Consider the following 13,197-nt stretch of genomic DNA (forward strand, 5'->3'; position numbering starts at 1 on the left):
ATGAAAACCAGCACAGAGAGACTTTGACTTCAGAAACATGAACAGGTAGAAATGAAGGCAGCAGCCTAACTGCTCATCGCTGCTTTTGCTACATGTTAAAGTTCAGGGTCTGGCTGCTGAGCTGGGGTCCACATGCCTTGGACCATCATCTGTAAACTATAGAGATGGTTATCTTGGAAAATTTTCAATAGATCACCAGTTTGTGAAATACTGAGACCAGGCTGTCTGACAACAACAACCTTGACATAGTCAAAGTCACTTAAATCATTAGCCAACTATATATTTGCATAACGGCAGCTGAACAGGTGTACCTAAAAAAAAAAAGAAGGTGGTGAATTTATCCTCTCATTGTATTTTGGCGGCTCCAAATACAGAAAAACCCAATTGTGGCTCATTTCCAATGCAGTACATACAGCAGTCCATTTTATATGGAAAACTGGCCATGGTCAGTACCTTGTGCAGGAGCACAACATTAATGTCTTTATTTAATACAGATAATAATCTAAACACATGGCTTTCTTACTAAGCCTTCTGCTAAGATACCTTCTCCCCCCTTTGTTTAGGCCTTTGGTTTGGATTCTTTGGCTCTTACTTGTGTAAAGTGAGCCAACATTCACTGTGGTATTTAGATGTCTCCTGCTTCATTAATGTCCTTGTCAGAAAGATACTTGAGACCCTGAAAGCCAGTTTTTTCCCTGGGTGCCTGTGCCAATACTTTTAAAGATTTAACAGGTTTCACTTGAATCTCCGTAATCAAACTCACTAAAACTGCAATGTGTACGTAGAATTCAAGACATCTGTAATTTTATTCTAAGAAATAAGACAATGTTAGATACCACAAAATGCACTTCAATTCTTTAGCTGCTTAACTGAATCAACCTTTTGTGAATCTCACTGCACAAATGTATTTTCTTTTCCATACTCCATAAGGACCATGATATCACCCACTGACTCATGGAAAACCATTTTAAACCCACGAGTCTGAGAAAATCTGCACTCTTGCAGAAGATAAGGCACACTAAATGTCACCCTCCTGAATCAAACACATTTACAAGCAGCATAAACTTAAAGCAATAGTTTATATACTTTAACAAACAAGACATTTTTAAAAGTACTTATTATATTCCACACAATACAAAATAATGCAAAACTCCAGGCCACTCTATGCAGTAGCACATTGGTTTGTCCACTTCCTGTAAAGTTCTCTTTGCAAAAGTCTGCAACTCTAACGTCCCTTTACAAAGCTGTCTAACAAACGGTCTCCTCTATCAGAAAGCCAGTAACCCGCCATGGCTGCCAATGCTCCCATAAACACAGATGTGTAGACCAAATCTCCCTTTGCTGCAAGTGTTGCCAGAGCACAAAGGACCACCCCAAAAAACATCTGCTTCAGTACCTCCACCTCATCATCTTGGATATCCTCAAATAGACCTTTCTCCTCAAAATCTGCAGGGTGGGAGAAAAGAAGAATTCAGTTTGGTTTCTTTTGAGCAAATTTTCTGTTCTTGTATTTGTAAGTGTCCATGGTTAACATTAGATGGCACTCACGAGGCAACTGCTTCTTCACACAAACACTGTCCATGCGGATGAATCCTTCAGCGCAGTCACAACGGAAAGATCCTTCTGTGTTGGTACAAATCTCATCCAGACCATGGCAGGCAAGCACACGGTCACTGCATTCATCTATATCTGAGCAAAACAATAGCATCAGAATGGTCAGATGTTTTAAGCAGCTAGAGCTTTGGAGCTCTACTTTTCCACCATGTAACTGGACTATTATTTTTCACCTACTATTTGCTCTGTCTGTCATATAGAGTGAAACCAGCACATATAACTAGCGATGCTTTATTGAGTTATTTGTTTGCTTTTGGTTCACATTTAATCAGCTACTAGTATCTCCTGTTTCATAGCCTGGTTCCACTCAATGGTGTTTTTGCCTCAAGTTTTGCTGTTTTGACCTCTAATGGCAACATTTTTCTTGCATATTTTTTCAGTGTACTCTTTTCACTGCAGGCTGACATACAAGCTCTTCTTCAAACACGCCTGAGCTTGTCTCATTTTTGTGCTCACTATTTTTAAGGCAACAATATTGCAAAAAAACACTTATATTGTGAGGTATTTTATTACAACATGATATGGCACAGCCCAGTTTTACAGTGTTCCAGCATTTTTGGAACTAATGCATATATCATGCACAAACTATTCTCTTGTATTTACCCAAACACTTGGACCCTGTCAGTCTGTACCCAGAAGCACATTTCCTGCAGCGTGCTGGTCCGCTACCCATGCAGCCCACACAGGCCACGTCACAGCCTGAGAACAGAGGGGTGATTTACTTTTTTTAATCCACTGCCTGCATTGCATTCTTAAGCTGCAGCAAATAATAGGCAGTTGATGTCATGAATCACACACTGATGACAAGTGAACAATAGGTTCAATTCGCAATTTTTTGCATGAGTATCCAACATATAGTTTCTTTAACACCAAATCTAAGGCACTGACCTCTGCACTCAAAGGATCCTTCTGTATTAAAGCAGTAACTGTTTGGAGGACAGTTACCCAGCTGTGTGCCACACTCATCGATGTCTAAAACACAACATTTAAAAATGTAAAAAACACTGTTTAAAAAATTAAATATATAAGTGACAATGTCTTGACTCCAGAATGAAGCTCTGTATACAGTACCTACACAGATCTTATTATGGAGCGTCCATCCAGCTCTGCATTCCTCACACTGGTCATTTTCTGGCCCTGAACACAGACTGCAGCTATCTGGACAACTGCTCACCTGAACAGCCAGCAGACTCCATAGACAAACACCCTGAAGCAGGTTTCTGTGGAGATTCTTCATGCCCATCTGGCCAGAAGATGAAACTAAGAATTTGCTCCAAAATACCATGTCTTTACTAAATGGTGCTTGTGTTAGTAGAGATAAAGTGAGATTTATCTGTTTACTTCACGACAATATCAGTTATTTTGCACAATTATATTTCATAGTCTCCAACACTGCTTCACAATATTTCACAGATAACACGAACATTTTTTTTGTGGGTTTTTTTTGTTTTTTTACACAGGTTTTATATATTAAAGTTTTACATATAAACAAAGGTTGCTTAAAAATACACAATTACACAAAAATACAATTACAGTTCTGAATGATATATCAACTAACTGCTATTATCAACAGTTACTGGAACATCACAGACATATCATATCAAATGTATTTGTTGTCTTATATGTTCTGACTGTTTTTTTTTTTAATTGATTTTTTATTGAACTAAATGCAGAAAAAAGAGGCTTGTGGTAATTTAGAAATTATGTCATCACCTAGTTTGCCCAGTAGAGTGGTTACACATTGTACTCAATATTATCTGCAGCTGTAGCAAAGCATACACCACACTTGAGCAGAAAATATTAAGTTGCTATTTAGAAATCATTAGCTAGAAAGTTAATAAATTTTGTTTTACTTCCTGAAAAGTCTAAAAATAAAACCTTCAGTATTGGCTGGGGTCCCACAATACATTGCTTAACACACCCTAATTAGGGTTTTCCATATAAAGTATAATAACTTCTAAAATATTCTTAGTTGATTTATTTGTTCCACCACTGTTTGGTTCAATATAAAAACGAACATAAACATTAACATTAACATAAACAAACAAACAAACAAAACCAACAGAAACCGGACGTACTCGGTTACCGTGCTTCTAAATATAAAGTAGCCTTTATGCCAGTCTCTGCTTCTTCATGTTTCACGTTGAAAAAACATATATCAGCCGACAGAAAATCTGACACTAAAACAGACAACACGACCAGCAACAAACTGACTCTTAAATGAAGAGTATTCGTTACCTTCGCGCTGCTATAGGGTGAAACGGGCAGTAAACTTTAAAAGGAGTGAATCCAAGACAGACACACTTGACACATGACCCGGCTGTTGGCTGCGTTGTGTTCGATTGCAAAGAATAACCCACACCTCCCGCGCGGGCGGAGCACATATTCGTCCCAAGGCACCGCTCTTACGGAACGTGGTAATACTTATAACAAGTACTTCAGTAAGTCCTTACACTGGCCCAATAAAAGCCGCTGTCCTTCCAAAGACCAATCACAACTCGATGTGTTTTAGCGTTTAAACCAAACAAAAAAACAAAAAACAAAAACAGAGGCAAATATATTTATAGGCAGGTGTGGACAGACTTACCGTGCACGGTTATTTTTAGTCTGTAGGAGTGACAGTTTTGCAGCTTTGACGACTATAACCGTTCTTTATACTGTCAGTTTGTATACACTGTCCTGGTACAGCAGCTGCTTCTGCTTAAGCAGATTTTTTTTTTTAAAACAAGGCTTGAAGGTATGTGGAGATTTAGAACAACAGATTATTGGTTTTGGTCTCTGTATGGAATTTGTTGACTGTATTTGTATCACTGAGTCAGGAGTCTTATTCTTCATTAGCATATCATCTTCATGGCAGCCAACTCTGATGAACATATTCTTCATGTACACACTAAAGCAATACAGCTTATTAAAGTACATTTGGGTGACTTAAAAGATTTACACGATGATGCCTTCTTGCTGGTCTTGGTCCCTTTTTAGCCATTGGAGTACCTCACTTTTACCTTCCTCCATATGATCCTCTCTCTGTCTTTGTCACAGTTAGCTCAGCTAGGAGAGACTGAGTCTGAGAGGGAAGACTAAACAGAGGCAGCCCCTGAAGAAGCTCTGGTAAACGCCTGTCTCTGGTGTGAGTCTCTCTTGGGTGGGAATCAAATTTCACCAGAACGAAACGTTTACCAGCCCTATCAAGGAGCTTTTCAGCTTGAATGAGGAACAGGGAGGCTGTGAACAAATCAGAATAAGGTGACCACAGCTTTGGTAGATCATTTTCTTTGTTCCCCATGCTTTCGTTGATAATATCTTTGTTCCAGTGCATCCATTCTTCGGTTCTCTCCAAGGCTCTACGTGTCAGAACCAGCAGAACTCGGCCACCCAGGCTATTAAGCTCCAGCAGCTGTGAATGCAGCCATGGCAGAGGCCCCCAATTACACTGCTCCCTCCTGCTCCACTGGTCGACAGACACACTGAAGCCCTTGTCGCTGAGGGTGGACCCGATCTGACACACCAACTTAGAAGTGGCATCATCCACGTCTGGGGGGCTCAGCAGGACAACATGACGCGTCTTACCAACTTTAGAGAAAAGTAAGTAATGTCAGAATTGTATTGTTTTGTGTGTGTGTGTTTGTGTGTGTTTTAGTGAAAGTAGAGAAAAAAAACTCACTTTTTACTATCCCACCGTGTTGCCAGCTCCACACCCATCCTATAAAAGTAAGAAAAGTACAGGTAAATTTAAATCACTGGATTTATCACTACATGGATATTTATCTCTTCACAAATAACTGATTCGCTGCACCGTGAATACGTGATGTTATTGTTAGACTACTAACTCGAAAAAGAAAAGAAAATTGTCAAACTTACCCTTGATAGATTTATGAAAGGACCATAACATGAGCACAGTAATGAAAACCAGGAGTATAACAGCAGTGGCTAGGAGACTCCAGCGCCACCTGCCAGCTGCAACTAGGAAAAAATAAAATCCCTTTTCAGAAAATAGAAGAATGCTATTCTTTTACAATTTTAAAAATGTGACATGCACCTACCATTGTCATCAAAACAAAATGGACCTAGGTCATGTTCCATTCCCTTTACTCTCATCTGCATAAACAAATAAAAACAAAGGAGTTACTTCTGTGCAGGAATCAGGTATGACTAAGTCTATACATTTTGGAATACTTTACCATCAAACACGGCAAGGGCCGGACGGGTACATTTTCAAACACAAATGTGTTCACCTGATAAAACAATTGCAAATCCTATTAGTTTATAAAATAGGGTGTTCAGCTAGACAGTGGTTTAGTTCAAATTCAGTTAATATAAACTGCATATTTTATTTTTGTCTAATACAGATACATTGATACTAATATTGGTACTTCACTCATTGCAAATGTCCTTTATTTTCAATTAAGAGCTGGAACAAACTGATATAGTGCATACAGTCCTGATCAAAAGTTTAAGACCACTTGGCAAAAATGGCAAAAAAAAATCATATTTTGCATTGTTGGATGTTAACAAGGTTCCAAGTAGAGCTTCAACATGCAACAAGAAGAAATGGGAGTGAAACAAAACATTTTGAGTGTGCAGTTTTTTGAAAATCAAAAGGCCAGATCTGTCAAAAAATATGGATTCATTGTCAATTTCTGTCAGATAGTCACACTGTCATGATGTTCTGATGGCAAAAGCAAAAAAATGTTCCCTTTTTGAGCGTCGTCAGGTTGTTGAACTGCATAAGCAGGGTCTCAAAAAGAGTCTCTTGAAATCCATATAACTGACCGTTTGGACCAAACATGGGACACTGAAAGGTGGAAGAAAGTTTTATTCTCTGATGAGAGAAAATGTAACCTTGATGGTCCTGATGGTTTCCAACGTTACTGGCATGACAAGCAGATCCCACCTGAGATGTTTTCTACACGCGGCAGTGGAGGGGGCGCCATAATGGTCTGGGTTGTTTTTTCCATCTGTGGAACAATGGAGCTTCAGGAGGTGCAGGGGCATCAAACGGCCGCTGGCTATGACCAGAATTTGCAGAAAGCATCCCTCATGACTGAGGGCCCTCGTCTGTGTGGTAACAGGCGGGTTTTTCAACAGTACACAATGCCTGCAGGACAAGGGACTTCTTCCAGGAGAATAACATGACTCTTTTGGACCATCCTGCATGTTCCCCTGATCTAAATCCAATTGGGAACCTTTGGGGATAGATGGCAAGGGAAGTTTACAAAAATGGACAACAGTTCCAGACAGTAGATGCCCTTCGTGCAGCCGTCTTCACCACTTGGAGAAATGTTCCCACTCATTTCATGGAAACACTTGCATCAAGCATGCCACAGCGAATTTTTGAAGTGATCAACGATAACGGCGGAGCTTCTCATTACTGAGTTCATGTTTGGAACTTTGATTTCTGTTTTGGGGGGGGTTAGAGGTTTTTCAGAGGTGTGGTCCCAAACTTTTGATCAGCTGTAAAACAGCCTGTTTCAGTTAAAGCGCTGTTTTCAATAAATTGCGTGCTCAAAAAAAATGTTTTGTCTTTCTTTTTGCTGCATGTTGAAGCTCTACTTAGAACCTTGTTAAGATCCAACCATGCAAAATAAGATTTTTTTGCCATTTTCAAGTGGTCTTGAAAATAGATAGATAGATAGATAGATAGTGAATAATAATGAAAAGAGGCTGAAAAAGAGGAGTGCATGCCTCACTAGGCTATATCACTTCTTACCCAGAGTCCCTTGATGTTTTGTTTCCATGCAGTGCCATTTTCCAGCTGTTGGCTGAAGGCACTCCTGCTTCGACTGTGTTTCTTAAGCAGCCACACTTTACCATCCAGCCTGCAAGGCGCAGACACGTTCCAGGATAACATTTCTCCAAAGCTGGTCATTTGTACATGGGGCTTTGACACGGTGATATTTTCCCATATGTTCTTTTGTGATTCATTCAGAGAATCTAGGGGAGACACATGAGTGAGTTATGATGTCTACATTTCAAGGAGGTAATCATTCCAATTAAACAAATACACATTGCTCAAATTTTCTCACCAGATTTATTGAAGGGGCATTGTAGTGACCGTGTAGACCTTTGTCCATCCTCGTACCACAGCTATAGGACATGTGAATATGTAAATATGATAGTCATATAAGTCTGTATGGGACACAAGACTGCTGATATTAGCCAGGAGAAATCATGTAAAAGAGCTGATGATACCTGGAGACACATGCAGCGGGTTACGGAGTACAGTGGTATGGTCATCCTGTTCCAACTCTGCAGAGTAACATTTAAAATGGCTTCAGTGAAGAGTAGTACAACTTTAGTACAATTTGCCTAATTGCCCAGCTAGTTTTGTGGGCAGAGGAAGACAATATTCATTACATTTATCAGGTTATGTTTATCAGGTAGTTACTTTGCAGTGTTAATGATTGCAGTGCATTTAATAAAGCAGTGAAAGCATTTCCTCCTCAAATTCTTGAATTATTCCTTAAACTACATCCCTTCTTCACACAGACTAAACTTGCACCAGCTATCGAAGATTATGATTGTATACTTATTCGTATTTATACAACATCATGAAAAACTCTATTCCACGTGATGAGTAATTTCTCCTCTGATGCTTTCTAATAATGTGAAATAAAGTGAAATTTCAATGCTACAGTTTTACTTGGAATGGTGTTTTTGCGTCTTTTACTAAAAAAAGTCAAACCCTTTCCAACCTTTGTACAGAATATAAATGACAAACTATAAATGTCATCAAATTAAGGCACTGATAGCACTAACCTGACACCTTCCCTTCTGCTCGTACTGGATGCACATCGAGGGGGGGATCTTATTCCCGTCTTCAAGCTGCAGCTCCACTTGATTCATCTTTGAGTTTACTGCAAATGTGAATTTGGGCACTGAAAAGAGGAAATCAGTATCAGTTCAGTAGGTATGTTTTTCTCTCTCTCTCTTTGTTGTTTTTTGTTTTAATGCACAGGGACATTGTTTGATTGTGTGTTTTACCTTGACACTCTGGTAAAGTTTTCTGCAGTTCCTGGGAGCACACTGAGAACAAACAGGTATATGTGTCACTGTTGCCAGATGCGTAATATAAGCTGTAGCTTTATAGTTCAAACATAATTAAAAATACACACCTTCATTAAAAGAAGGAGCAGCAACCCTTTCAGTGATACTTGAGCTACGGACAATCAGGGAGATTTCAAAGGGAAAGCCATCTGACTGAGTAATCACCACTGAGATCTGTAGAAGTCACATACAGATCAGCGTTAACGAGACAAGTATGCTGGAAGTGAGGCAGTAATGGCAGTGCAAAGTACATGGGATTTACAATACCTTTAGCTGGTTTTGTTGAGTAAGAGCTTCATGATTAACTGTAAACACCACCTTCTTGCACTTTGGCATGGACGCTTCTGTGCAATAACATACTGTCAATGACCCTGTGGTAACACAGAAACAAACGAAGGTGCGGCTAAGAATGGATTGAAACTGAATTTCAGATATGATCTCTCAAATGAACCAGTGAAAACTTAATTTCCACAATAAGCCAGTAGTTTTATCTGTCAAGACACTGGACTTATTTTGTATTACTAACCATTAGTAACTGAAGCTAGTGGTTGTCACTTGTGCCACTGTTATCTATGACAGCGTTGCAACGACCCTCTGCTTCTTCAGATTGACTTATGAAAAAGCAAATCAGATATAACTGATTTTCATTGTGAGCTAAATTGTTGTTTTGTTAGCAAAACATGTGTTCATTTCACATGAACGATTTCACAAATAAACTCCATGTTTGCTCATTCATTGTTCCAGTAATGATTCCCAACATCCCAGAACATGTTCTTCTACAGCTCACTTGGATGGCTTCCAAAACACATCTGCTTGTATATCGCAATGAGTAACTCTGACTTTCAAGTAAATAAGAGTCATTGTTCACTGTAGTGGCTTTCCTTCAACCAAGACAAAAGTTTAAAAACTGCATCACATAAAAAGGCATGTTACAGTTTCCTTTTGACTGATAAGTGGAATACCTTTTGAAGTGATCTTGTCTTCTCTGTATTCTTCCATTTCTGACCCAGAGGAGCCTTGGTCTTCCATGTCTTCATCTGGATCGATGTTAAACTCTATGTCTATCACCAAACATAATGCACATGCTGTCTTGTTCGTACAGCAGAGCTTAAAATCTGGTTTTAGTGTCCGAACATCCACAGTGTTTTTGCTGGGATTAACAGGCATCTCATCTTTCATCTTGCATTTAGAGAGACCCTTTAAGGAGAAAAAATTTGACAGGAAAAAACATTTGACTTGTTACTGAATGAGCCTGGGCGGCAATATTTGCAGTTCTGATGACTATGTTATAAAACATTAAACACTCTGATCATATAATAACCTTTTTCTGCTTTTAATTAAATGTTTGAGAACAGATAACTTGATCAGTGAAACAGGAAATGAAAATGTTACGGCGACATTATAATAACGTATTAATGAAAACTGTGTTTTATGTACAGGGCATGTTGTTGTTGGTGTATTTAAGCGGTGTAAATTATAGTACCTGTGAGCAAATGACTTCATGGCTGTCAAGTTCAAAAATCTCCAAGCCATGAGCTGGCATGTGTAGACTCAGTAAAATACACCAGAAAGACCATCCAAGAGCCAACATTCTTCTTTAGGTATCTGCAGCAGTCCTACAGCATTCTTCTACGCATATTTCTCTGAGGGCAACATTTAACCTTGTTAAGCGAGTCATTTGGCTGCTTCCTGATCATCAGCTGGGTTAGAGATTGGAAGTTATACATGCAGAAACTCTATTTGTACAAGGATGGGAGTGAGGCACTGAGATAAACTATAAACCCACATATATGAATGTGTTTCACATTTGTTTATGGCCTTGTAAAAAAGAAATAAAAATAAGTTATTTTGCTTAACAGAATAACTTAATCAATACAAATTAGATCTAGCAACTTAACTGGCATTGACTATCTTTGTGTTGTTAACAAATCCATTACAGTATTCGCTGGTAACTCAATAGTCCTTCCTTAAAACACATTCAAACACTAAACAAGAACACTGTAGTATGACATTAGACAAGACAAGAGTATAATAAATAAAACTCCATGACATAAAACTACAGCAAAATTAGTAATCTAATAGAAAAATAGTCTTACTTTCTTTAAAACCTCGTGTTGTAATCCACTCCAAAGTGTGCATTTCCACTGGGTGTTCAGCTCCACACCTTACCAAAGTAACCCACAAGTGCTTGAGTCATGTGAAAATTGCACCGCACAGCACGTCATTGTACTGATTCAGGACAAGTCCCTCCCTCTCTCTCCCTGCCTCTCTCTCTTTCTGTTCCTGTCTGCAACAGAGTCTCAGCAATGCGCATAATCCTAAAACTTCCTGCTTCGAATTCTTGACTACAGTGTAACCAACACAAACCACAAAGTTCAAAGTCCACAAGGAGTTTTTTTTCTGTTGTTTTTTTTAAAATCAGAACAAGGTTCAACCTTTATAAGACTAAAGTATTCTTAAACAGTACACAGAGTGGTGCTTTAACAGTTAACAGTTCCTATTTGGGGTTTTTTTTGTTTTGTTTTTTGGACAGCACTTGATAATGTGTTCTCTGTGCCTTTGTCAAAAATTCCTTGTGTTGCTGTTTCTGGTAAATTGTGCCTAGATAAACGAGTTTAACACCTACTTGCATGTCTTTCATCCACACTAATGCAGTCCGTTGAGTGAGGATTATTCAAGGAGGAACACAATGGCACACACCTTGCACAGCAGCTCAACTGGTTCGACCACATAATGTTTAACTAAACTCAAAACCGTGTCTGTCTCTTGAGAAGAAAAAAAAACAGAATAAAAAAAAAAGAAAACAAATATCAGTGTTTTCGCTTTGTTACTGTGAGACAATGGCACTGAAGTTTTCAGGTCTTTTATAAGACTTTCTGCATTTACCATTTCATTTTTTTGGCTGTTTTGTTTTTCAATGCACTGCAATAGTCAGAAATTTCGAGTTTAAGATAACATCTCTTTGTTTAAGAACCAGTTAATAAACAGTGAATGAACAGTGAGCCATAGCACTACCTGTGTAACTGAACTCTGCTTGTCCCTGTCCATGCAAGTTTGAACACTTTAAAAAACTTGTGCTGTGTTTATGTTTTTCATTTTCTGCTATTACCATAAAAAAACAGATGGCCTTGTTAATCTCATTTCATTTCACTTAAACATGGAGTTAGCTTTCATTGATAATGCTTCAAAATTATTGCATTGCACAGGTTGCCAATGTGAAAATTAATTCAAAGTGTGTGTTACTTTGGCACAATGAGTGTTCACATTACTTTCACTTTTGGTTTGGATCATGGAAAGACAGGTCCATGCATACAAATGGGTTTTGTTGCATTCTTTACATTTAAAGGACTAAGATGCTTGGTAGAAAGCAGTAAGACATTCTTTAGCTCTGTTGTTAATCTCTCTAAAAAATAGGGTGTTTGACTGTAGTCCGAAATACTTTAAACTTTGGTTGTGCAAAGGCAATATGCAGTGCATATTCACCTTATTCTCTAACAATGAAATGAAAAGTATATAAATAATACCTGTTTTACTGTCAACTCATTGCACTGGAGTAATTTTGGAAGATAAATTGGCACCACGTCGTGCTTATTTTCTACTGAATAATTACCATTATTGCGAAATCTTAATATATATATTTTTTCAAGTCATTAAATATGAGTTTACACGAGTCATTCATATAAACTTTGTTTTTTTCTGTTAATGTTGGTAACAGGTGGAAAAGTATGAAGGAGCAATAGTAATATATTAAGAATATATATCATTGATCATTTTGAGAATACAGTTGGAATTTCTTCAGCAGTTTTCCGTCTGACCAGATGAGGCTTTCTACGCCATCTTTTTAATGTCCTTAAAGTCATCTCCACACTGTTTATGTGCTAAGAAATAACTTCCTTGTAACTAAAACTGATTCTGAAGTACGATCCCATTAACCCAACTACACATTTGCAGAGGGTATAGCAGCCGTGACAGTTTGCTTGATACAACAACTGTAATCTCCACAGTTTGAACTGAAGAAGCTTCTCGGATGAGAACTGAAATGCCTTCAAGAAACCTAAAGAAGTCCAGACGCTTTTCTTCCCAAGCTCCTTAGACTACGATGACCTCGATGACTGAGAACCTTCACAGACTCTACATTTTGACTTTTTTTTTCTCAAAATAGAATTACAACTTTATTCTTGAAACTTCAACTTTATTCTCAAATAATAAATAATATATATTTTTCTTAATGTGGCCTAATTGTCCATCATAGGAAAGACATTTTCCTCATTTTAATTTGAGTTATTTAACTTATTTCACAGTTAAATATATGCAACAGTAAATATAAATCTTTCTTTTATAACTTAGCTTATAACAAATAAAACTATTCTTGTTTGAGTAAAAAACCTTAGTAATGAGTGCAAAGATTACAAAAATTGAACAGACTGCTTAAACTTTTCTTTAGGAGTTAGATATGTCACTGTATTTCTTGGTCAGTCTTGGACACATCACCCAGGTTGGACAGGTGTGGGTAAGTGACCAACAAACTAAATAAGGCCA

At 38.1% G+C, this 13,197-nt stretch overlaps 1 protein-coding gene across 4 annotated transcripts; it reads right to left on the bottom strand.

Moving 5' to 3' along the window:
- Positions 1–712: 712 nt before the first annotated feature.
- On the bottom strand, positions 713–12,719 carry LOC100703377 (uncharacterized). 4 transcript variants are annotated; one of them, XR_001225254.3, is made up of 20 exons: positions 10,755–12,719; positions 10,142–10,301; positions 9,621–9,855; positions 8,926–9,029; positions 8,727–8,832; positions 8,596–8,637; positions 8,371–8,489; positions 7,804–7,860; positions 7,638–7,698; positions 7,322–7,545; positions 5,793–5,846; positions 5,655–5,709; positions 5,473–5,574; positions 5,276–5,314; positions 3,853–5,184; positions 2,686–2,857; positions 2,503–2,586; positions 2,218–2,313; positions 1,549–1,689; positions 713–1,446 (listed from the first exon to the last, which is right to left on the bottom strand). XR_001225254.3 is itself a non-coding variant. In XM_013277090.3 (15 exons), exons 2-15 carry the CDS (start codon positions 10,247–10,249, stop codon positions 4,613–4,615), a joined length of 1,878 nt encoding a protein of 625 aa, XP_013132544.1. In that variant the 5' UTR covers positions 10,250–10,301; positions 10,755–12,719; the 3' UTR covers positions 3,353–4,612. The 4 variants fall into 4 exon arrangements, 1 of the variants encoding a protein (XP_013132544.1); XR_001225255.3 differs by having other exon boundaries at positions 2,690–2,857; positions 3,693–5,184; XR_001225253.3 differs by having other exon boundaries at positions 3,693–5,184.
- Between the last annotated feature and the right edge of the window lie 478 nt (positions 12,720–13,197).

The sequence above is a fragment of the Oreochromis niloticus genome, linkage group LG5, assembly GCF_001858045.2.
Source record: "Oreochromis niloticus isolate F11D_XX linkage group LG5, O_niloticus_UMD_NMBU, whole genome shotgun sequence".
In the NCBI taxonomy this organism is placed as follows: domain Eukaryota; kingdom Metazoa; phylum Chordata; class Actinopteri; order Cichliformes; family Cichlidae; genus Oreochromis; species Oreochromis niloticus.

What these genes read in the sequence shown, in the direction of transcription:
- LOC100703377 (XM_013277090.3), bottom strand. Translation starts at nt 10,249, where the DNA reads ATGTTGGCTCTTGGATGGTCTTTCTGGTGTATTTTACTGAGTCTACAC. An exon ending in AGACAAGATCACTTCAAAAG is followed by an intron (nt 9,030 to 9,620) that starts GTATTCCACTTA and finishes GTGTTACCACAG; the next exon opens with GGTCATTGACAGTATGTTAT. An exon ending in AAAACATCAAGGGACTCTGG is followed by an intron (nt 5,847 to 7,321) that starts GTAAGAAGTGAT and finishes TTGTTTTATCAG; the next exon opens with GTGAACACATTTGTGTTTGA.